The 26485-nt window shown below is 39.9% G+C and overlaps 1 protein-coding gene across 1 annotated transcript in view; it reads left to right on the top strand.

Annotated features, from left to right (window-relative positions):
* The first annotated feature begins 4134 nt into the window (after window positions 1-4134).
* Window positions 4135-26485, top strand: part of PTPRN2 (protein tyrosine phosphatase receptor type N2) — a 634616-nt gene continuing 612265 nt past the window's right edge. The window contains exon 1 of the mRNA XM_059839742.1: window positions 4135-4353. Coding sequence (XP_059695725.1) covers window positions 4221-4353 — 133 coding nt within the window. The 5' untranslated portion in view covers window positions 4135-4220. The remainder of the gene's footprint in view (window positions 4354-26485) is intronic.

The raw sequence follows: 26485 nt of genomic DNA, 5'->3' as shown, positions 1-26485 counted from the left end.
AGGTAGAGTGTATTTAGCATGGCTGGAACTGACCTTTTGTTCAGACTCTTCTTTATACTTGGATGAACTGACGAATAGCTCCATGATCCTTGGATGAAATATGCAATTCTATCCAGTAAAAATATACAATTTTTACAATCACACAGGTGTACCTATGCTTATAAATACCATTCCCATTTGAAATTAGAAAACAGACCTGCAAAGGCTTTCAAACACGACCTCAGTAGCTAAGTACACAGTAAACCTCAGATTTTAGCTTTGTGTTGTAAGTTCTAATACTTAGCCTCTAACTATCCTGTATTACTTAAATTCTGTTTATAACATTTTATTCATATCACAATTATTTACAAATTGATAAGTAGCAAGAGTATTTTCCCTTTGTGTATCTTTATGCCTTACTTATTTTTTGGCAATGTTCTACTTTGATTGAATCCTGTGTTTCTTGTTTACACCCGGTCAATGTCTGGTTTGTGTAATTTTGGCACTTTTTGTTCTAACATCTCTAAAAAGTTCTACTATTAACTCAATTCCCAACTGATTAATTCACTACTCCTAATATTTAATTCTAAACAGAAGTAAACAAAAAAAATAAATCCTATAATGATTTTCTTGCCTCTCCCATGCTAAACTACTACCTACCAGGTCTTTTCTAGCAGGCCATTTTAATATAATCTTGAATGGCGCAGTGAAATTGAGAGGCTGACCTAAATATCCAGTGGTTAGTTCATGTCTTTGAATCAACCAGAGCAAAAATTTGAACCTTTAAATTACCACCAGGCCACACAGGTGTCCTGGATACTGGACTAATTAGCCATCCTGGGATCATTTCTGGCCCCCTCTGGATCTTTTTTCCTAGCCCTTACTAGTGAATTTTTGATTAAAACATGTCTATTTCCCATGAAAAGCCTTAGTCAGACAACACAGCATTTTCAAATAGAAAAGTGTTCCCTTGAAAAACTCCTGTTCAGCTGTGGTTGCCATGGATAAGGATGTAAATCTTTCACATGCATAAAATCATATAGATTATCCAGCTCTCCTTTTACTTTGCCTAGCATGTTTTTCACATCTAAATGGGCATCATAAAAAGACTTAGCTCCAGCAATTAAGGACATGATAAACCTCAGTGTGCTGGGCTGGATTTTTACTGGGCTGAATTTTTTGGTCCTGTATTTCCCAATTATATTCTTTCATGAAGCCTCACCCTCACCTCCAGACACACTAGCAAGGAGAGCTGATATTCTGCCCTACCATTCAATATCTTTAGAATCCCTTACCAAAAAGATTTAAATATGCCCTTAGAGAAATAATTTGCTGATACTGTTTTTTCAAAACTATCAAGTCCCATAGTTCTGTTTGAGCCTCACAACATCCCTGACTTCAAGAATGGAGTAATTTCTCTAGTCTTTCTAGACATTTTCACAAATGACTTCCACACTTTAGGATTTCTTTTTCCACAGTTCAGAAACTTATTGAAAACATGATAAGAAAAACCACAATCAAAACAACCTCACAAGGTTGGAAGACCTAAACATGGATGCTTAATTTATTATATGAACTATTGAAAACCTTGCCACTGATAATTGTCTTGATAAAATGACTGTGAACCAGCAAGGAAGATGCATGTGACACATTATTTACTCTGTGATACTGTTTTTCATCTAATTTGCACACAGACTCAAGCCTTGCAGTTTTTACACTTCATTAACAAAATTCATTATACCTAATACACATTACTTCAATCTGTCTGCTCCTGGGGCTTTAAGACAGATCTGTGTATCTTTGTTAGGTGAAGCCTACTACAAAACTGTAAAATACAGCCAGGCAGGGAATGCCTTGCACTTCCCAGTCCTGAGAATTGCTACTTGAGTTATCTCCAAATGCCTAATTCACCTACTGATTGACTCTTTACTCTTTCCTTGACACCTGACTCCTGTTTTTACTGGATTTGGATATTCAAGGATTTCTTCCTGTCCTGGATGAATGCCCTTTCTTGTCCTGATTTTTCATATTGCTTCAAAGGCTTTTGAACAAATGTCGTTATTTTGCTAATCTTCTGCACGGAGTGGCTATGAGAATTTTAATTTCCTTTTAAAATCTGCATAGTATTTGATCATAAATTCACAGGAACTATGCAAATCATTCCTTGCAGAGCTGCACTGATTCCCAGTAATATCACTGCTATTTTGTATTTTGACGTACAACTTGTTCTCTCACTGTGCCTGCCATTTGCTGCTTTCTTACCTTCAGTTGTTTTGCAGTTCTCTGCTAATTCTGATGACCTTTTTCCTTGTTCCCACTACTAGCTTTTAAAGCCAGATGGTTTGCATAACCCATGAGAATATACTAATTTATGTTTCAGCACTTTCATTTCTCATCTTGTCCTTTCCACAGAATGCTTTTCCCTCCTTTTTCGTTTCTCCTCTTATAGTGCTCAGATTTCTCTCAGTGTTGTCAAAATTGATTTTTCTCAGGTAAAGGGACCTTTTGGCTTAGTGAAGCCACTCTCCTGCAAGACATAAACAGTCATGTAAGAGACCTCAAGATCAGAAATGTTTGAAAAGACCATCCAGTATCAATACTTTTTTAAAATTTCAGTTTTCTGACTCAAGTATTGCCCTTTTTTGCATCTGAGTCACTAACCTTATCCACAAAGGAAAGGAGGTGACTTTGCACCAGTTCTAGAAGCAGTGATTTTTTTGTTTTCCAGCACAGAGGTTCATGGTTTTCCCACAGAGCAAAACTGAGAGGACAAGAGTTGTCTGCAGTTGTCTGTAAGTACCCCTTGTTCTCCCAATGAGCTCCCATCCAGTCCCCCTGCCCCAAGTCTTGGAAGTGAGCAAGGAGGAAGGTCTCTGCTCTTCCAGGGTTAGTCTGTTCTGTGGACTTTTGTTATTTGCTTTTCTGCTCTATGGCAAAGTCCCTTCATGTACTAAAATTGTTACTCTTTTTAAATACCTCGAGCATGTCTCAGTCTGGTTAAAGGCAGAGATGAAGCATGTCAGGTGTAGTTAGAGCTGTTTACCTGAAGGTCATGGGAATCTGAAACTTCAGGGAGGAAAAAAGTAGATGTTTAGGCGACAGAGGGGGCTGGGACCAACATCATATGGTGTGGCATGGAGCTGGCTGTCCTGGCCAAAAACACATCCCCCTGTATGGAGACATGGCACCTTGGTGGCTGTGATTAAAGGATGAGTATTTCTACAGTGAATTTCTGAGAAAAGAAGAGCCTGTGAACCAAGAGGGATTCCATGAACTTGAGACTCCTGATCCCTCCTGGCAGCCTGGACTGATGCTCCCACTTGCAGAGAGTGATTTGGGGACAGGAGGGAGAGGATAACATGTCGCACATGTGGGTGTCTCTCAGGAAAACTCACTGAGGTGTTTACCTGAAGGCTCTTTAAATCCTTTGGAATAGCCAGTAATTTTCTGCAGAGAAAGCATTGGTACACAACCAGCTGCTGAGGAGACCACAGGGAAGATCCACTCAGCTGGCACATATTTCAGGACAAAACTTTGATAGGGTGGACTGGTTTCACAGAATCCCAGAATTTTTAGGGTTGGATGTCCCTTCCAACATCTGGAGGGACATCTGGAGATCACCTTGTCCAACCTCCCTGCCAAAGCAGGGTTACCTGGAGCAGGTGACACAGGAACGTGTCCTGGAGAGTTTGGAATGTCTCCAAAGAGGGAGAGTCCGTGACCTCCGTGAGCAGCCTTTTCCAGTGCTCTGACACCCTCAACGTAAAGAAGTTCTCCCTCTTGTTGAGATGAAACTTCTGTGTTTCAGTTTATGGCCATTGCCCCTGAACGGCTCCATTGTCTCCCCGTACAGGTGTGTGAAACAAGCACATTAACTCCCTCCCCATGCCCAGCCATCTTTACGGGGGCTGCCGGCGGAGGTGGGCAGGATCCCGGTCTCCACCAGGGCCGGGGAGGGCCGGGGGAGCTCCATCGCTCCCCTTGCCCGGGGGATCCGCTTCCCCGGGGTCCCGGCGGGGCGGGCAGGGCGGAGCGGGCGGCGGGGAGCGCTCCCCCCTCACGGCTGCCGGGCGGGCCGGGGCGGGGCTGGGGGCGGGCGGCGCTGGTCGCTGTCCTGGGTGTTGAATCTGCTGCGGCTGCCGGAGCCGGGGAGCGGCCGCGGGAGGCACAGGGCGGGCGGGCGGCATGGAGTGAGGGCTGGCGGCGGCGGGCAGGGGAGCGGGGCATGCGATGGGCCAGGCATGATGGACACGCTGGGCTCCGTCCTTCCGCTGCTGCTGCTGCTGCTGCCGCCGCCGCCGCTGCCGCAGGTGCTCGCCGCCGCCCCGCGCATCCAGCAGCCCTCCGCGGGGGCCGCCGCCGAGGCGCGGATCGGTGAGTGGGGCCGGGGGCGGGGGGCGCGGGGCTAGCGGGGAGCGCACCCCGCACTGCTGCCCGGGAGCTTCCCCGCTGGCAGCTCGGCAGGGCCCCGGCGGCCGCGCCCGCTCGGCGGACGCCGAGGGGCCCGTCCGCCCGTCCCTCACCGCCGGCTCCGGAGCTCCGTCCTCTGGTCCCTCACCGCCGGCTCCGGAGCTCCGTCCTCTGGTCCCTCACCGCCGGCTCCGGATAAGCGGCCCCGTCCGCCGGTGCCTCCGCACCGCCTCCCGCTGCCCGAACCTGTCCCCGGGTCTGTCACGACCTGCTCCCGGCCCCTCGCACCTCCTGCCCCCGCTCTCCGCCCCTGCCCCTGCCCCAGCGGCGTGTCCCGTCTCGGGGGACCCCTCTGCGGAGCGGCTCTCACCCGCTGTCCCCGCATGCTGAAAACTTCCTCCAGGGCTCACGAGGCCCCTAAAATCGAGGTGCGCCAGTGGCGAGTCCCCGAAAATGCTTCCAGCCTCCACATATTTAACCCTTCTCCCGGTTTGCTGGATTCAGCCCACCGAATTGCCCTTCTGTTTGAGTGAGACCGGAAATCTCCGGGCCACAATCCCCCAGATGCAGCCTCTGGTGGAGTTCCCCCTCCAACTCGTGCTCCTGGAGATGGAAGTCAGCCCTGGCTCCGGGTTAGGGCTCTTTCAGAGCTGTCAGAAAATCCCTAGTGCTGCCCAGTGCGGACCATTAAACAGCTGCTTTGTGTTGAGACATTCTTGACCGACCCCTTCTTCATTTAGAAGGTACCATCAGCATCCCCACCTGGGAAGTGACCCACACGGGCATGAAGGGATCCTTCATTGCATCGATTTGAAACAAACTCTGTCTGTTTCAAATCGATGCAATTCTCCTGTGACACTCTCCCTGGCAGTTCTTTCCTTGCATTGAGACATTCAGCACTGTATGCTCACCTGAATTGTCTATTAATATTAATATCTATTTATAGAGTCAGTCTCATTTCACTTATAGTATCTTCCCAAAGCTCGCTTTAAGTCAAGAAGGTCATGACTAGGAGAATTTTGTATTTTTTTGCATTTTAAAATCTACCTAGGGTGGTTATGGAGATCAGAGTGAAAGCTAAACAAACTATCCCTAAGGAATCTTTTTCTAAGACAAAAAAATTAAATTTCTTTAAGAAACAAAGAAAGCCTTCCAGAGGAATATTGCTGCAGTTTTCCTCATGTACATTCTGTTTTTTAAGAAGGAATTAAAACCAGCTGACCATGTTTATAATGAGGCTTCAGTCAAGTGGCAATAAAAATGAGCTATTATGCTTGCTGTAGTGAAGGTAGTGATGCAAGGTTTTAAGGAGAAATGGCTTGGACTGGATTTATCCATCCCTCTTCACTCCTGGTTGCTATAGATATAGACTGTTTCTCCTAATCTGCTGAGGAGAAAGCTTGCGTAAAAATATTGCAAGTAACAGCTGTAAATTTAACCTCTAATAATGCAATAGCCTGCTCTGTGCTTTTGAAGTAGTCAGATTTTGATTCTCTCTCCCTAAACACAAACTGCAAATCAGTTTGGGTCGCAGAGTATTTTTTCAGTTTGTTGTAGCTGAAACACAAAAACAATGTGTGTGTTTGTTACTTCCCTCCAGCTTCCCTGTGCTCCTGCCTCGGCAAGGATCCCTGCCTGCCAGTTAAGGCTGTCCTTGCATGGAAGGGATTGGGGGAAGAGCAGCCTTGCTTTTACACAGTGAACCCACTGCTTTGGAGGTACAATTTGGAGGCATTTTAAAGGCAGCAAAACAAGCTGAGCCTCACTACTTCTTGCTGGGTTAGGGACCTCACTGATATGTCAGGGATCTCTGTGAAAGATGGGAAGGGATTGATTGTGTTGGACATGATGCAGGAAAATGTTTGCATTGCTTAAAGTGAAACAGTTTTAGCTGTCTCTTCCATTAGAATTCCTTTACTTCTTTTATTGACCAGTGTTTCAGATCTCATTAATCTTGAGTTTGAACTATTTATTATTATAGATTCTGTTTAGTTTTGGAGTACAGTTTTTAGACACAATCAGGGGACATAACTGTAATTGTACAAGGTATCCAATTTCTGGGATTATTTCTGGTTATATGTGAAAGCTACTAATTTGGTTTCTTCTTGTGCACAGTCCCATCTTCTTTAATTGAAAATTGAAGACAGACAGATGCACAATGAGTCCTCTAGAATGTGTGCTGAAAACTGCCTTAAAAGCAAAGTAATTACAGAAACATATTTTTATTGGGTTTTTTTCCCCTTTATTTCAGGAACTCTTCCTAAAAGTTGTTTGAGAAGCAGAAGTTCATGACCTTTGTCATTTCATGGAATGGATTAATCCAATTTCATTCTTTTCCTCTTTTTTATGGTCAACTTTTGTCTGCACTTTTCAGTATAGTGAGCATCTTTAAATGTTGACCCTTATTTTGCAACATAATTACAAAATTTTTTAAGAAATTAGAAGATTTAAAGTTGGAGTTAACTAAGACTCCTGCTTCTTCTGCCTCTATAATTCATGAAGCTTTGTAGATTCTTCCTGTGGTGAGGTGTTTTGTTAAGGTGCAATTACCAAGAGAAGCACATATTCTTCCATTTCTTGACATTTACCTTCATCATTCATCATTCAGTGATGATTTATAGTAACATTTTAAATGTAAACAAATAAGGAAAAGTAAAGTCTTTTTCCTCTCTCTTTTTCTTGCCTAGGTCTAGGCCAGGAGAGAGATTCTTCTCTTTTTCACAGAAAAAAAAAATCAACTGAGTACATAGTAGTATTCATTAGTCTTTAATGAAACACTGGGGTTGGGAGTTGAATATTCTAAAGAAACCTTTATTAATTTATGAGATACAGTTCATTTAAGATTATGGAACTTCTGTGTTTTACAAAGTAATCATCTGTGGAAAAATACATCCTGATCATGTTTGCTCAATTCCAAAGGTTTGGGTTATTCCATTCTTGTATTGATGGTCATAACACTAAGCAGTACCTTCAATAAAAACTGCAGCTCCAGCTACTGAAATATTTTCATTGTACTGCCTTTTAAGTAGACTAATTGATTCAGAAAGTTGCAGTGGTACTTTATTTTCATTTTAGGTAGGCTTGGTGAGGTAGAGAACTCAATAACAAGGTAAGCTGTGAGTAATCTTAATCACATGCTTTCATTAGTACTAAAACACTGCTACTTTATAGCAGAAGTTGTCCTCCTATGTTTCAGAAAAGAGTAAATGTGCTTGCTGCAGTGCCTTCACATTGACCTCTAATGTGTAAAATGATGCTTATAACCTTCAGTGAATATGATTTTGCAATATAATTTGATCTTTTGTGTTGTGTGCAATCCCATTTTTCAGTATGCATTTTCCTATTAAATGAGTACATTGATATGCTGTGGAAATTTCCAGAAACATTTGTTCCACACTGTACGTGAATTTGTTCCTTGCACTGTGTAAAAGTTCCTTCAGAGTTGTATTGAAGTAATCACAGGCAAAATTTTTGTCTGTCAAATGAGTGTGAAGAGAGTTACTTTTTAACTTGCTAACAAAAAGACAAGTCACATTTCAGCTTTAAATGAAATATACTCCTAAACCTTTAGCTGTGAGTTCCTGACACATACAGTGAGCAAAGACAGTGTCCTACATTTCTCTAGGATTTAAATGTAATTGAGGATAGAAACTTTACTCAAGGACTTAAAAAATGTTGCATGTTAAGTTTAGTACTTTCACAAAGTACTGTGTGCATATTTAACCACTGAAAAAATATTTTAGAGGTGGGTTAGGAGTTGCAAGTGGCTGAAGTTGATCACAATTAAGAAACTGCAACAGCAGGGACTTAAGTTACTGTTGGTGAAAAGCATTTCTCCAGTGTTGATTCTTAAATTGCAAGAGTGAAATAAAGAGTAGGACAGGGGAAAAAATTATTTATTTAGATTTTCTGCATTTTATTCAGTGTTTTGAACACTATCCAAAGGAGGCAGCAACAGAGAGCTTTCATCTATGGATGCCACATGGGGAATGGCAAAGAAGTGTATCTTGGTTTAGTTCTTGGTGGATGGATGTTACCTTAACAAAACTACCAGAGCTGTTGTTCTCAGCCGTCATTGTTAACTGCTCTGAAGATCCATGAGGACTGAAGTTTTCCTTCTTGCAGCAATTGAGCTGAAGCTCACTGAAGTCAATGTCAACCTTCCCACTGACCTCAGTAGCATTTGGATCAAAGTTCTGATTTGGGGCTTGTAGCAGACTGGCTGAGAAAGCAGGAGAATTAGAGTTTTACCATCTGTTCAATACAAAAAAATTGCCTGACTTTCCAGTTGCATTAATTTGGAACTTCTCATAGGCACTCTGGTTTTTTAATAATGTCTTTTTTTGATGTAATTATTGATGGTGGAGTGTAATTTATGATATATTAGAAAATAAAAGTAACAGCAAAATAATTCAAGACAAGACTGTGTGCTCAGAATGTGAAAGATTCAGTGTAGGAAACTGGATTCTTCCCTTCATCAAAAATATTTGTGCATATCCTAGAAATGTTTCTTAAGTTATCAGTTACATTAAAAAGCAGCTTTAAGGTAGATTGATATCAAGGCATGCCTATCTGTCAGTACCACTGAATTACAGGTAAGAACATGCATTAATATTATTGGCATCATGCCATGACTGTTCTACAATAGCTTTTTTACTGTAACTTGTTTGTGTTCAAAGTTGCAAGTGGACAGGAAGTGACCACTTTTCTATCAGTCAAAGGAAGCAGTTGCAGGGTGTCCATAGGATGGGATTTCTTGGGAGTTTTTCTGTGTTCTTGTTTGTCTTACTGACTAAGAGAAAACAGAGAAGTTTTTGGCAAGATAATCTTGTCTCTGCTTCCTACCTGAGCGTTCCCCAGCCCTTCTAAACCTCCCCACAGCGCACCATCATGGTGCCATGACGTCAGCCAGCCTGCTGAGGGGGAATTGTGCTCCTCCTTAGATCCCAGAACATTTGGGCAGCTCTGCTGAAACAGCCCAGGGCAGGTCATGTTGACACACTGCTGATAGACAGGCAGTGGCCTGTGTACTTTGTGACTGTGAGCACTGTGGGTTGCAGACAGCTCTGTGCTGAGCTGCCACGGAGAGGAAAGTGCAGCTGCAGTCCCTGGGGGTGTTGAGCTCATTGAGAAGCAGGAGCTGAGGTCCCCTGTGTCAGTCAGATTTCCACTGCCTGGAAAGAGAGCATAAGAACATGAGCTCAGATGTAGGTGGTTGCCATCATTCGTATGTGTCCAAATCCATAAGAAGACTTGTGCAAGTCAAAAGGCAGTGTATATTCCAGCTGTCTGAGAATGATACATATTTTAGTCTCATCCCACTGACAATGTAGCCTAAAATTTAGCTAAAATCTCTGCAGTTATTCTTACAAAATCAGTGTCTTGCTAAAACCTGTGTTGGTGTTTAGGCAACACAGGCAGATTTGGGAGGAATTTCAGTAACTGGAGGAAAGATTGATTTGCTTTTGGTCATAAATTTGGCCGAGGATGGAAAGTCACCAAGAGGCAAAGTTCACTGCTAGCTTCCATCACTGGAGTGCTGAGCTGGATGTGTATTTGGTTGGGCTCAGCATGGTCACTATTAATAATCCAGGAAGGCGATGAGTAATACTGTTGTTGGTCAAACAGTTTTATATTTGCAAATGAGGAGTAAGCAGGTGAAGATGCTGATGAAAAAGGGAAGCAAGCAGAAGAGAAGCCAAGGAATAGAGAGAAGCATGTTGGAATGTGGATGTTTAAAGGACAGAATGAGAAAATAAATCCTTAGAATAGGAGATCAGAAATGGAGATTAGTGAGTTATATATGATCTGTAAAGATGTAAATTTAATATTAAATGGAGTTACCTTTTCTCTTGGAAGAAATAGTCAATTGCAGCAGCAAACCTGAAATGTTCAGTTGAGGCATGAGAAAATGAAGGAAGGTGACTAGAAGGATAAGGGATTTGCAAAATAAAACTATTAACTCATTCTTTCAGACCAAAGCTGTGGCAAAAAAAATGGAGTTGAGAAATGCACATACACTATGAGAAACTGCTCTGGGAATAGAAAGGATTTATTTCTCTTAATGTAAGGGCTGGGAATAATCTAACTAAATGTAATTAATTGAGCTAATCACTCTAGGCTCCTTTTAACCTATTTCTAGTTTATAAATTTCAATTAATTTTACCCAACTGTACATATCCAACACAGGTCAGATAAATGTCTCCCTGAGTGCAGCTACTGCTTTTCACTTAGTATTATCTTAATTCATTTCCCAGGCTAGGACAAGTACCTGTAAATATCTACAAGGTAGGTACTGCACTTCAGCACTTCAAAAATCAGATGCTCAGGTTAAACTTGGGGAGAGCTAAACACATTTGGAGAGTGATTCACCTGTCTTTCCCCACTAGGTGAGACTAATGAAGTAGTTTAAACTAAAGTTAGGTTGCTTGAGGCTCACCAGCTAGATTTCTTCAAAACCTTTCTGAGATCTATAGGTCTTGCCAGTGAGCTCTTTAGGGAGGTTCTGTGAGTAGGCAAGCAGGTTTGTCACATAAGGGACTGAGGTGAGGTGGCTAATGGATAATTGTAATACTTGGAAGAAATTTCTCTGATAAAATCAGCCTCTGGTAGTTGCAAACAAGTGAAGAGGACCTCCAAATGAGACAGAGGAGAAATGGGCATAACAGAATGAGCTAGCATAGGGGAAAAAAGCAGGTAAATGTGTAGGAGGTCTGCAGGCAAGACAGAGAAAAAGGCAGGGGAGTCTAGCATTAGGGAGCTGAAGGAAGGGGACTATGAAGACCTGAGTTATGGACAGTCAAGGGAATCCGTGTTAATGTGTGCATAAATTAATGATCTTATGTGAGCTTTAGGGCCTTTATTTGTGAGGTGGTGGAAGGGTTCTATGTCTACCTCAACCATTCCACAGTGTCAATACATTACTGCATTCCCACTAAGAGTTTGCCATTCAGAACAGCTGTACTCATCCAACAGTTAGGGAGTTTTATTTCTTAAAAGATTAGAGGAACTTTATAGATTTTATTCTTTTTGAGAAGGAATTTCTTGAGAAGTATCTTAGTAAATTACCACTTCTTACTGTGTTTTTTTCCCTTATAGTTTGTTTCAGTAATGGTACTTAAATGCCACACCTAGTTTTTTGATACACATTGTCTCTGGACAGAGAGTTAGTGCTTACAATGCCTACCTATTTTGCTTCCAAGTAACACATTGATCAAACAAGCTGTTTTTACATGTAAAATGAGTAACTAGAAGTTTTATGGGAAGTACAGCTGGTTGTAGTGGGTGTAAGGTCTCTTCTTTCAGTCATAGCTTAGCAGCATGCAAAGATGGTTACATAAGCTTGAAATCACAGCCAGCAAGAACAAGGTAATGTGCAGAGATAGTTGTGCCTCCAAAATGTCACATACTTCCAGATGTCCTCATAGAAAACAATGCAGTGGGGACCAAACACACACTATGTATTGCAATGAACTTAACAAGTTCAACAAAACTCAGGAAATAGCCAGATGCACGTAAGTCCCCCTTTTTTACTCCCTCTTTGCCAATTAGTCTTTGATCTCTCAAGTCTGAGCCTCAACATATTCTACAAGGTACCTTATGAAAATCAGTTGTGGATGCTGAATGAGGTGTTTTGAATTTCTGGTGCACAGAAATTTTCTGCTCACATTATTCTGCAGAAGATAATTACCTGTCTGTTGCTGCCCTAAAAGGGGTAAAGATATTATAACCTCTTCTCTTCTTACTATTCTGCTCTGCACCAAGAGCAGAAGTTGTCTTTTTTCTACAAGTTTTTGGTTGGTTGATGCAATTCAGTTAAACTCAGAGCAGTTGTTTCAGGAAACAACTTTACTTCACCTGGAAGGTCATGCCTCATCTTCAGGCCTGAGGAAGAGTTTGTGTGTTAAGCAATTGTCTGTGTTTTTTCAACTACTACCAGCCTGGAGCTTTGCAGTACAGAATGGCAGTAACAAAATGTTATGCTATTCCTGACAGTGACTGTTGATCTTGCTTTTGTAAAGGGTATTGGTTTGGATGAAACAAAAAAAAGAGACTTAAACCACAGCCTTGCTCTGAAGCAGTGAAACCAGTGCTGGTATTGGTGCTGGTGTCCATGACATGGCAACAGGGAGATGGGTTTTGGGGGTAGGATTAGTTTATGTCACTATTTCTCTTAAGGTCTCAAAGGCATGAAATCTTGACTTGTGTCTGTGTAAAAGATAGCCTCCTATTAATCTGTCCTCTCTTACAGACTAGATTTATAAGTCAGACATTACATTGTATTTGCACTTTAGTGCTGAATTAAAAAAAAAGCATCAAAGATTATAGGCCTTGATTAATGTGGATAAATCACCACCAAATAATGTGAATGTCTATTCTATTTCTTTTAAGAATGCACACATTATTGTTTATTTCTCTTGGAAAAAATGGTTTGTTATAATTTTAATTTGCAGTGTGGAATACTTTATATATAAAATACTTACAGTTCAGCTTTATTTGATCTCTGTTGTGGTAGATGTTAACTATCAAATACCTTCAGTGAGCTATTACTCATGAAATCTTCCTTCCTGATCTAGATTTCAGCAAAGCTCAGTTGTCTCAGTATGTAGTCAGTCAATGCTTTACTCAAACTAGCAAAATCTACCACCAAGCCTCTTCTGAGACCTGGCCACACCTCCCAGGCCAGCTCCTTGGCTAAACACTCCCTCTTATCTTCATGACATCAATCTGTGGATTATGCAACTCTTTCCATTTGTTGGAGACGGCTTTTCTCACTGGTGACTATCCCAGTTCTTACTTTAACATCCTAAAGGAAGAAAAAAATGAGGGGAAAAGGAAATTTGGGAATTAGTCATCTGTCATGACTGTTTGGAGATAGCTGAATATTAATGAAAACAAGATACCAAGCTAAATATCATCAAGCATTTAGGTAGGTCACCTTGGAGGTAGTGACACAGTTGACAGACATAACTCCACCCCAAATATTCTTCAGTGACGAGTATTCATTAAATTTTGATTTTTGCTTGGTCTGTATTTAAGAAGTGTTTGTTTGGCTGTGCTTCTTTTATTTTTTTTTGTCCTCTTGAAAACTGGGGTGAGGTTCTGCAAATTTCTTGCCTCAATTTTAAAGCTGGTAAAATATTCTTGTTAGTACTACCTACCTGGAAATTTATTTTACTTAACTAGGTCAGCTCATAATTACGGTTTACCAACATATGTTAGATGCAGGGGATAAATTCCAAGGACAAAAACCAGCTGTAAAAATTGTATATCCAGAATAAATGTGACAAGAATGAAAACTGAAACTTTGAAGGAAAACCCAAAGTTAACTGAAGCTATCCATTGTAAGAGCAGCAGAAAATAAAACAATCATGTTCTTTGGAAGCAATCACACTTTCAGACAATAGAACATTTATAATGCTATAATCAAGTGGCATTTGAAAAGCAGAATGGGAAGGTTGTTTTAGTACTATATGTGCTGGGTTTTATGCTGCCCAGCAAAGATCTAGGGATGAGGGTGGGTTATTTTCTGTCCATTTGCTTTTGTTTCTCTGAGTAACACCTGCTCTAATGAGCTTGTAATCTGAAAGTAAATAACTGAGCGGGGAGGAGGAAATGGACACAACACACAGGCTTGAGAATAAACAGCTGTCAAATGGCTGCTGTTTCAGAAAGTGGAACACACAGGTTTGATGGAGAATCTGATTCAGCTTGAATGAAGGAACTGATCACACCCAGTTGTCAAACTTTCCTAATTGAAGAATTACTTGAGAGAATTGTAGAACAATATGTTATTCTCTTCAGATTAGGGAACTGTTTCCACAGTTTAGCAGGTAGGGAAGAGCTCTGAAAGGATCAGCTGCTCACTGGTGGTTGTAAAAGAAGTGTGGTTCTTCCTCTTGCAGTTTACGGAGGCTTATGCCAGAGAGTTTAAATTAAATAGTAGTGCATTAACAGGGGATGAGCTTCACCTAAGTCTGCATGAGACTGCCAGAATCTGAACTTATCTTACATATGTTTGGCTACCTAACACTCTTGTCATTCAGTGTCTTTCTTTTTGTCCATCTGGAATTAGAATAACATCAAGTTGCTTTCAGATGAAAGTTCCTCCCTGCACAAGGAGACTCTGCTATCAAGATAGGCATATAAAATGCAGCCTTCAATGAATAGTGTCACCAGTGTTCCTGACTTTGTTTCTGTGTTTGGTGTAAATTAGAGGGATTGCAGGTTCAGTTCCTTTTGTTGCCACTGGTATTAATCCAGGGTTCCTGGATGTAACGGATTTAAGACACCAAATATTTAAACAGGGCTTGCCTGATTTTACAGAGTATGTTTAGCTCTATTTGAGACAAAGCACTACCAAATAAATATTTGAACATTTTCTTTCTAGTCAGTTTTCTATTGTCTCTGTTGTAGTCTGAAGATAGACATGGCTCAGGAGCTCCCGTGTTTTCCTTCTCTTTGACAAAGATACTCTGCTTAATTCTCAGTGTGGAGAATTCTTCTTGCCAGAATATGGGCTTTGGTGGTTTGATGGAGTTCCATTTTACACCCCTGATCCCACAGAATGGGGTGTGAGTGTTGCCTTGTGTTGTCACTCTGGGAAACAGAGGGCAATGTTCTGCTGGCCACAACTAAGTCACTCCCCAAGCCTAGACAACATTCATGTTCAAATGAAAAGCAAATATTCTACTCTATGCAGATACAAAAGAATAGGTGCAGAGAAAGATCACATAGCATTCCATAACCAGTAATCTTTACCAGACTGTCAGAGTAAAGTAATTATCAGAATGGTTAATTAAGTTTCCCAGGGACAGATTATTTTTGGTGAAGTCTCATCCCCTAAAATGCATACTGACTTTTCATGAAGGACCTGCTTTTCTATGTGGTTTCTTTTGGGAGAAGGCTCATTCATACCTAGGATTTCTACCCCCCTTCCAGCCCTTCAGCTCCTCTCAGCTGTGCTAACAGAACTCTGACCAGCTTCATCATTGCCGCAGAACTTTTGGAAAGTCATTCCCAGTTGTACAGGTGTCAAATAAACACCACTTTGAGAAAAAAAAACAAAACCAAAAACAACCCCAAACCAAAAAAAGAATCCCCCAAACCATTTACACACTCTTCCAATACAACTCTTCCTGAGCACACATTATTAAGCTGGGAGTCAGAGTACTCTAATATTATCTGTTGTGTTGGAGTCAGTATGCAACAGTCGCTCTTTTTCCTAGTTTTTGTAAATAAAAGTTGAACTGGCAGCTCTGTTGGAAATAGGATAATTTCAGTAATCCAGTTTCTTACCGCTTCTTCCCACCACATTTTACATTATATTTATTCATAATTTATTTTTAGTCACCTTTCATTTGTGGATAATGTGTGTCAGTTATTATGATGATATTTTTTTCACTTCATAAATCAAAGAAGAGCTATTTATGTAATAGTTTATTACCTGAAAGGTGTGATTAAGTCTGTCTGTTTAATTTTGGTACTGATTGCCAATGCAAAGAGTGAAGCATGTGCCCAACTATAAGTAAATGCTGTTGTCACTTAGGAAACGTGAGCGTTCACCCTTTATGCTTTCAGCAAGGAAAAATATAGGTCACAGCAGTTTTGTTCTTTGAATTTTTGTAGAATCTGGACCTTTATTTCACTTATTTAGCTGGTAATTGAGCGGTTTAATGACATAAAAATTTTACATACTAGAAAAACTTATAATTCCAACTTCATAGTGCTGTCACTTGCATACATGTTCAAGGTTACTCAGAGAATTCATTGCATTTCCAAGTAAGATAGTTATAACAAGGTTTCTAAAATGAGACTAGATAGAAATTCCTAAAATTGCCTTGAATCTGCTGTTTGTAGTGCCTTGTGCAATAAAAAGACTGTGAATTTAACTTACTTTTTAAAATTTGATATGGCACAAATCTAGATGAGCTAGAAGGTTTGGTTTGCATTCTTCTCCAATGAGTAGGATGTCTGCTGACATCCAGGAAGAACTGTAAAAAGATGCAAATGAATATTTCTCTGAAATCAGATTGGTGCCAAAAATCCACTAACTGATGCTTTACAACTGCATGAAAACTGAAAGAAGTTATTCCTCCTTTTCCAAAGATGATTCTCAGTATGCATATTGCCCATACTTCCCCAGAAAAAAGAATGACTTGAGCTCTGGACCTTGAGACCAGTGAGATAATTGCATAGTTACAGAAAAAATAAATATAAATTCCTTTCAGAATCCCCAGGTGCCTCATGAATGAATTTTGTATTCACTCTGCAATTTCTCAGTTCATATATTATCTGTGTGTAGTTATTCTCCATATGTGACGAATTAGAAATAGCTTTTTTTTTTTTTTGGTTTCATCTCAGGAGGTGAAAACTTATTTCTGCAAATATATCTTTTTGCAAATGTAAGCTTTTTTTTTTTTTTAATGAAGATGATAAGTTGCTCTAGGATAAAAAATTATTAGGGAATTTTCCTTAGAGACCATTGAGAATTCTCTCCTCACAAGAGAGACTACTGGGTGGCTAAGGGGAAAGAAAGTAGGACAGACCTCAGCAAGTGAGAAGTCATTGTGGAAATAGATAAAAACTTTAGTTCACCTTTTCTGTTCCATCCTTACCCATGCTGAATATGAACTGGATTCCTCTGAAGAGCTTGACTGTGCTTTTTAACTTGACCTAGAACTCTCTTAAGACAGTGTTTAAATTTAAAGGGCTTGTTAGGAAGATGTTACTGTAGCAACATGAAAGTGGTATTTTTCAGATTTGATGAAAAAACTTTAGTGTCCTTCTTGACTGTATCTTACAGATTTCACAGTATGAATTTTTTTCAAAGTCACATATGGTATTTGTTGGATGAAATACCAAAAAATATTCAAGTAGTGCAAAGGCAAAAAGGATGATTTTGGATAGTGATTTTTAAAAATAATCTTACCTCCAGTAATATGTTGCCATTCCATTATATGAGGCTTTAAAATACTAATAAAGTGATGATTCCTGTTTTTTCATGGATCTGTTGAGGGACCCTCTGTTAGTGGATCAGCTCTCCAGGTTGCTATTGAGCCTGGCAGATCTGAGGAGATTCCACAGTGATGGATGGCTGGCAACTGGGAAGGTCACACCACTGTGAGTGTTATGATCTATTGCCCCTTTCTTGCCTTCTTCCCCTCAGCAAATGCTACTGATTTCTGTCAGAGAATGATTTTGGTTTAATCTGATTTGATTCTTTGTATTGTTTGCCCCTTTTGACAAGAGCAAACTGAGTAAGCACAAATAGCAGCCCTGAATAACGCTTGGGTCCCCTTACAGACTGATGGGGCCAGGAGGCTGCAGTGCTGAGGGCACTCTGAAGAATGATAGAACAATTCTCATGTGGACAAAGATTCTAGGTGTAGGAATTCAGAAAATTTCCTTAGAAGAAAAAGAAATAGATATATTCACAGTAATAGTGAGTCAAAATTTATGCTAGGATTTGCTCATCAAGCCATGAATAAGAAATATTTCATGAGATGTGGAAGGATAGAATGTAAGAAAATAAATGTAGTGCAGAAGGGAGTCTCACACCTGAGGAGTTGCAGCTGTACTAATCACCAAAGATTAGGAACAGGCCTGCCCTTAACAGGCCACAGCTCTGCCCAGTAAGAAGAGTGCTACAAAAGAGTGGGTTAGCTGGTTGAGGAGAAACTTGGGGTTTTTTGGTTGTGCTGTGAAGAGAGTTGGAGTTTGCTGGCTGTACTGTGAAGAAGAAGGAGGAGGCAGTGCTGTGAGGAGCTGCACATGAGAAATCACTAAGAAGGTATGGGACTTTTGCAATAAGATGACAACAATGAGAAACAAAATTCAATGGATTTTTGCTACTGAGCTGCTAATGCAGTGCTAAGTGTGGGCAGAAAATACAGTAGTTAAATGAGTTTATATAACTGTGTTCTGGCCAGAAGTCTCTATATTAAAGTGCTCCCACTGGGTTCCTGTAGCCATGGAAAGTATGTAACTGACTTTGGTGAGAGGAAAAGCCATATGTTTGCACTGTAAGTTGGGTGTCAGTCCAGGTGAGAGGGTGTGACTCGAAAAATGTCACATCAAGGCAGAACACATAGACTATTATGGTCTGCTGAGCTGGATCATTCTACCCAGCTGAGCCAGGCCTCCCCTGCATCCTTCTGCCTCTGCTTTCAGACTGGGTAGCAGCTCTGTATTCACCAGTGTGTGAGAACTGGTGAAAAACATGGACTTCGGAGTGTGCAAGTAGGATTTCAGTGTGGCCTTCAGCTAATTTATGTGCTCTAGGTGATGGGAAGGAACAGAACTAGGATTTGTTTTACTTCTTGGGTGTGAAATAATAAAAGTGCATCTTTGTGTATGACATCTGTGTGAGAGGGAAGATTGAATAGCAAGTGTGCTGAATTTTAAGAGAAAATAGCTCAATAGGGCACTCAGAAAAATAAGTAATTGAATACAGTAGGAAGAGGTACAGTAAGTGTGCTGATTTATCATGATTTTATATCAAATTGGTGGATATTATAACCACAGCTGAACCAGTTTTTTTTCATAGCCCTGGTTTACTTTCACAAATGAACAAAGTCTTAAAAAATATGTGTGGGGACAAACAAACCAAGGGTGATAATATTAATGAGAAAGGCAGTTCAGATTCAAGATCTTGTATGATTTTGTAGCCTTCAAGTCACAGAGTTTAAAGAAGCATAACTTTTGAAGGCTTCTTTAAAGGAGGAATGTGAAAGATTTTTTTTTAAAAATAAGACTGCTTTGCTTCTTTTAATAACTTCTACTTAGTTGAATATGCAGTTTAAAAAAACCACTTCCTTGAATTTTCCAGCTATCAGAACAGGTTTGTTGTAAAACAATCTTATAGGAATGTGTTTATCAGTTTCTTTAAAATTAAAATAGTGAAGGAAACATTTGACTCTTCCTCAAAAATTACTACAGTGACATAAAATGGCAGTTCCTCTAAATCTCTGGCTGTTGTATATAGGTTTATTTGAACAATGATTGTGAGTTTTTGCTTGAAGAGCAGGGGATCTCAAATTGCTCCCATGTGCAGTGTGGCTGTGTAGAGCTGCTGTATTTAACTTCTTGAGCCAGTGGTTTTGTGTGATCATTAGATTAAAACTCTTCAGTGTAGTACAGATGCTAACGTTTTGTTTTACGTGACCCAACAGAACAAGGAAATATATTATGTTTTGGAAAGGTTTTGCCTGGATAGTTTTTGTGGTTTTTTGCTTTCACTTCTTAATTGCAGCAGAGAGTATTCCTTGAAGAGGTTTTAGTTTTATCTGCTCAACATGTGGAATTTTTTCTTTATAGGAGCCTCCCATGTTTGAACATTTGTTTTTGCTCCATCTTGGGGCAAAAATAAAATAAAAAATTTAAAGTGTATTAATGGAGTAAACCACTTTAAAATATTACTTTTGCAGAAGGTAAAATACTGAAATATTTTAAAATGTGGGGGTTTTATGTTAACACTGAACTTTTTCAGCCTGAACTGCAAGGTTTGTCAGCCCAAGGGCAGAGTGAAGGATTTGCCAGTCCTCATCCTGGAAGCTGGATCCTCAGATCTCATGTGTCCGTGATGGGCAGGAGAAGCCAATCTTGTCACTGGGCCAGGCTTCCCTGCTTACCTGATCCAGGAGGCCATGCTCTGGAAGGGGCATTTGAAATACCCAAAAGTCATAAAATCAGAATAGAATCACAGAATGGTTTGGGTTGAAAGAGACATTTTTAAAGGTCACTTGGTCCAATCCCCCTTGCAATGACAAGGGACATCTTTAACCATATCAGGTTGCTCAGAGTCCTGCCCAACTTCTTTCCTTTATCTAAAGTCCCACCATTCATATCTGGCTCTGATGCATTGTAGTCTTAAATTTACCTCAAATTAAATATTTTGATTCTATTTTTTTTTCTGTTAGAACTATCTTGTAGAACCTCAATTTTCTGAAAACTACCTTTTACTTTGAAAAATCTGCTGACAGTCTCCATCAGCTTTGGTTTATATAAGGATCAGAATGTTCAGAGAAGTCAATTGGTTTTGTTAAAAAACCCAAACAAGCCAAAATAAAGCAATCTTCTAATTTGTCTTACACAAGAACAGAATGTGACTGAAATTTTCATGAAAATTGTGGGGTTTTTTTACTTCTGCTTCTTGAGGTGTCTGCCACCTGGTCTAGTTCTTTTTAACACTAGGAAAAAAAATCCTGTTTCTCCACTGTCTTCAAAGAATATGTTGATTTCACTAAAAACATTGTGTGCTTTTTACATGCTTTCAAAAGTTCCAGCTTTTACAAAGTATCACAAAATGTGTAGATATCTCTCCTCTAGTGAGAATTACAGCAAAATAGGTTCTGCACAATTTTTCAATTATTTTCTAATCCCAGACAGACTGGAAGCTACACCTGTTGACAAACCTCATTAGAAATAGCAACGTGTACCAAATTCCTTTTCAACTCTAGCAATTTAGTATTCTCTCAGAAATAAGACTGTGTTATATTAGATATTTAAAAAATCTGAGTTCTTTTTCTTAAGTTGCTTTTGATAAGAAACATTTCAACTTTTTTCTTTTGAGAAAACTTGCAGGATTGTTAGTTGTGTGTTGTGGGATTCATCTCACATCAGATCTCTGCAGCTGAGTCAGTCACTCTGTCCCATTTATAGTCACTGAAGGGGAAGAGGTGCTCATGGGGCGTATTTGATCTGACCTATTTTACGTGTGCGAGTCAGGAGGAGATGAGTGGAACTCCAGGAACATTTGGCAAACTGGCTAAATTTCCTTCAACTGCAGAAGCAGCAAAGTGTGAGCAAAGGCTGTATTAGAGAAATGTAGAGGAGTATGAGCTCTCATCCCAGCTTTATGAAATATCTCCATGAATTTTTTAAACTTCAGATCTGCATCTTAACTTCAAATGGGATAGTTTCCAAATCCTCTGTCTTATGAGTACTTTGTAGTGCTAAGGTTTATAATATTTAGTGGTGCCTTTGTTGCACTTAAAAAGATATCACATTGGAGGTAAATACGTTCTCATGCAAAGTTTTTAAAACCAAAAGAACCACAGGAACTCTGTAGAAGGATGGCACTGTCTTCCTTCTCTTAAAGCACATTTTGACTCTACAGTAATGGAATATCTTATGACTTGGGATTAAATGATATTTTTGAACAGTCAATTATTGTGACTTTTAAAAAAAGTAATGTTTGTAAATAAATTCTTAGTTTGAAATAAGCAATGAAAATATAATAAGCTATAAGCAATCATGAACTTTAAACTGAAAAGATGCAGTTAAATTCCAGTTTGTTTCTAAGCTCAAAATTTTTAGGCCATGGTATATAATCATGCAAATGCACCAGCACAAATACACTTGGCTGCAAATACATTCCTTCCTTCTTCTACAGTATAACAAGTTTCATGATTTTTGATGGTTATTTACTTTATCATGCTTTGCTCATGTTCGCCATAGTTTGATTTGTTTTTTTTCCCCCCAGTACTAACTTGTCTTGGGTTACTGAAAAAAGTTGAGATAAGTTTTAGGAATTTTTCTTTCACCTGTTCTTATTAGAAAATAGTCCTTTCTTAAAAAGCAGTCTACATCACATTTATTTAGAAATACTGAAGTTTTTCCAAATATCTATAGTAAACTATATAGTACTTATTTTATGTTGCCTCCTAATGTGTTGAAAATTTTAAAGCTCTTTGAAAAGATGCACTTCCAGCCTGAAGGGGTTGAAAAATTAGGTAGTATGTATAATTAATTCAAGGATTTAGAGGTTGCATAAATTAATAGTAGTGTCAAGATGATTAACAATATGCAGGTTATATTAACTTAATTTGACAGTGAATACTTTTCTGTACTGTAGTAAGAAGAAAAATATTTAACTCATTGAAGAAAGAGCAATATTGTAGTCGCTGTGGGCTGAAAACTCACCTTCACCAGGCCTGAGGGGCTGAAAAGTCCAGGGATATGGGTAAGGAAGGATTGAGAACTGGTCACACACAGGAACATTTTCTGTGCTGGCCCATGACAGCCCTGAGGGACTGGGTTTTAAGATGAGCATTAATGAATAGAGGAGAAGCTGTAACTTGGTTCAGATAGGGAACTCCAAATGTATTATCAGGAAGGCAACAGCAAATGAGAGTAAAATGAGTTGGAGGACTCAAGCTGTTTAACTGGAGAGGTGGGGATGCTGGGAGAAGAGAGAAATATTAGGAAGCAGATTATGAAGGGCTTTGAATGTCAAGTGGCCATACAACAGGGTTTGATTCCTGTTTCCTGCTATGTGACATTAGGCAAATCATGACATTTCTCTGGTTTTTGAGTCAAGAAGGTGGGTAATGCTTGCATACCAAGTAGTGAACTATGGTGGTAGCTCTGATCTTGGTGCAATGTAAATGAGATATTTAATTTACTAATTTTAAAAATTCCTAAATGAACATGGTGATGTAAAAGCATTAGATTCACACTTTCCTTGAACTTACTTTTTGTAGTACTCATTAACATGTTTTTCTGTAATCAAGACTTTGGCAGAGCTTGATTTCTGTATACAAAGCTTTTTATTTATGGAAAGCAAGTTTCTACCAGGTGATTTTTCTTTCTAAATCTGTAGCCACATTGAATAGCTAAAGAGGAAGTGTCCTTATCTTTGTACTTCATGATCCTAAGAATTTTTTTAAAATACGTAGATAGCAGATTAAACTGTTAAATTTAGTGTCCCTTTTCATTACATAGGAGAAAAAAGTGCAATACCATTGCCAGCTGCAGAAGCAATCTGTGCATGTATTGATTTTATTTTCTAAATAAGAACTTACCACATAAGATATGCTCAGAGTGGTACAGTTTGTAAAAGCAAAATACAGTACTGCGGAGAAACTACAATGGTCTGGTGGGAATGCTTGGTTTTACACAGGTATTCCTTTTCTTGAAGGTTAAAAAAAATACTAAGAATTGAATCTGTTTGAAGTTCAAGAATTGTTGTTATATCCATGATGATCTCACACAATATTATCTCTAAGAATTCCTGTGTTCCATGTCCAGCTGGCTCTAATACCATGTCTCATGCTGGTAGATGATGACCAAGGCTGGATTTTACATCCTTTCACTGCCTCTCATCTGGATTTCAGTAGGATAATACACTGTGGTTTAAAGTTACCCTTCTTTAGTAAAGGGTTGCTAATCCAGAAAAGGGCACTGGGAGAGTTCAGCAGCACAGGCAGAAGTGAGTTGGATTCTGTTTTGAACACTGGTTTCCTACAGATCAGGGTCAAAGCCTACACCCTTGTGTGTAAGAATACCACTGGAACTGAATGGGCAAGACTAAGAGAAATTCACACAGAAAGAGAGCAATAGAGAGAAAACTTCATAAAGTTACATATTAGTCGTGTCAATTGCACGTGTCACTGCACTGGAAAACAGTTGGATATGACAGCAATCCAAAACCACATAATGACAAGAAATTCTTTACAAAAATACCATGGAGCTTACTTTTGAAGATGGTAATAATTTTATTGACATTGGAGAACTTATCTTTTCTGAAGTTAACATTTTATGCAGAATGATTGAGAGATCTGGAGAAAAAATGACTCATTCAGACATAGGTTGTGGGTTGTTGAGTCAGTTGGTGGCTTAGGTAAATGAAAACAGTTTTTCTTTCTGTTGGTATTTGGATATTTCCCTCATATGCAGTAAGTAAACAATTTGCTGCTAATATCACTTGTATTTTTATTGAAATTATACTTTTGATTATGACTGGGGGAGCAAAGTGCTTCCCACTGTAGGTTAAGACCACCTAGGGAATCCGAACATGCATAACTTGATGGGATCTGATGAGATGCATCCTTGAGTCCTGAGGGATTTGGGTGATGCATTTGCCAAGCCACCCCCCATGATATTTGAAGAATCATGGCAGTCAGGTGAAGTCCCAGGTGACTGGAAAAAGGGAAATGTTGCACTCAGGTTAAAAAAGGATAAAAAGGTGGACCCTGGGAACTCTCAACCTGTGCCTGGGGAGATCATGGAGCAGATCCTCCTGGCAGATATGCTAAGGCACATGGGGGACAGGGAGGTGATTTGACATAACCAGCATAGCTTTGCCAAGGGCAAGTCCTGCATGACCAGTCTAGTGGCCTTTAATGATGGGGTGACTCCATCAGTGGGCAAGGGAAGGGCTGCAGATGTCACTTATTTGGACTTCCTTAAAGCCTTTGACGAAGTCCCTCACAACACCCTTTCCCTCTAAATTGTAGAGAAAAGGATTTCTCTCTCCAATGATGTGTGGACTGTCCAGTGAATAGGGAGTTAGTTGGATGGTTGCATCCAGAAGGTAGTGGTCAGTGGTTGAGATCCTGATGGACATCAGCAACAAGTTGTGCCCTCAGGAGTCTCTACTGGGCCAGTGTTATTTGATGTCTTCACCAATGCCACAGACAGTGAGACTAAGTGCACCCTCAGCACGTTTACAGATGGCACCAAGCTGAGTGGTGTGCTTGATGTGCCTGAGGGATGGGATCCATCCAGAGGCATCAGAACAAGCTCAAGAAGTGGCCCATGGGAATCTCATGAGGTTTAATAAGATCAAGGGCAAGGTGCTGCACCTGGGATGAGCAGATTGAGAGCAGCCCTGCCCAGAAGGATTTGGGGGTGCTGGTGGGTGAGAGGCTGGGCATGACCCAGCCATGGCACTCACAGCCCAGAAACACAGATGTGTCCTGGGCTGCATCCAAAGCCCCATGGGCAGCAGGGCAGGGAGAGGTTCTGTCCCTCTACTCTGCTCTGATGAGACCCCACCTGCAGTGCTGCACCCAGCTTTGGGGTCCCCAGAATAAGAAGAAAGTGGAGCTGTTGGAGGGAGTCTAGAGAACCAGAAAGATCTTCAGAGGGCTGAACCAGCTCTCCTATGAGGAAAGGCTGAAAAAGTTGGACGTGTTCAGCTTTGGGGTGACTTTATAGTGGCCTTCCTGTACCTGAAGCAGGGCCTGTAAGGAAACCGGAGAGAGACTTTTTACAAGGTCATATAGTGAGAGCAGAAGGGGGAATGGCTTTAAGATGAAGGGTGGGTTGAGATTAGATAATAGGAAAAAATTCTTTGCTATCATGGTGGTGAGACAAGGATCAGGTTGTCCAGAGAAGTTGATGTCCCATCCCTGGAAGTGTTCAAAGCCAGGCTGGATAGTGCTTTGAGCAAAGCTGATTTAGGGAAAGGTGTCCCTGTCCACAGCAGGGAGGTTGAAACTGGGTGATCTTTAAGGTCCCTTCCCACCCAAACCATTCAATTATTCTCTTATTCTATGACCCAAAACATATTTATAATGTCCAGTGTAATAAAATCTCTACTTACACAAAAAGTTGATTTTGAAACACAGAGATTTGTACTGACAAGACTTTGGAGAGTTTACTTGACAGCTGTAGTTCTGGTAAAGGAAAAACTTCACTAAATTTGTCAAGAAAAAAGTTGTAATAAGCGGTGGCAAATTAACCTGAAACTGAAAAAATTATTGCTAAAAGATGAGGGTTTTTTAATCACTGGGATAAGCCATCAAAATTATTCAAATAAGGCATATAATACTTTAATTCAAACAGAAATTTTGGACTAATTGCAGTGACCACCTGATGATGGTGATGACATTCTCTGATGTTTTCAATGTAGAATGTGCTCACCATGGTGTTTTCTGACCTTGAAATCTATCAATCACCCTCATATGACAGAGTGCATTACTGTGAAATGTATGCTGTACAGATTTTTTTTCTGCCTCAGTGTTCCTCTACTGTTCACACAGTGTGAATGGTAGTACCTATTAATTCTGGAGTAAAATGGTTTTATGGTGATTTTATTATTAAAAGAAAGCCATTTTTAATTATGTTAAATTATAAGGTCTAAGAAAATCTTGCCCATCTTACCAGAATACAAAGACAAAAATGCTTATCTGTTTAACTTAAAAATCTCATTTGATTGCAAAGTGTTGTTTTATTGAATGCATTTTGTAATGGGTTGACTATAGAAGTTGATGTGGATGGTAATTTTGTGTTCATCTTTTTGTCATTTATGGCTTGTAGTCATATAAGAAAGCATAGCTAAATGTTTCTTATTATTTTTGTACCAACT

This window comes from Haemorhous mexicanus, chromosome 1, assembly GCF_027477595.1.
Source record: "Haemorhous mexicanus isolate bHaeMex1 chromosome 1, bHaeMex1.pri, whole genome shotgun sequence".
Lineage (NCBI taxonomy): Eukaryota > Metazoa > Chordata > Aves > Passeriformes > Fringillidae > Haemorhous > Haemorhous mexicanus.
This window is presented reverse-complemented; position numbering and strand designations above follow the sequence as displayed.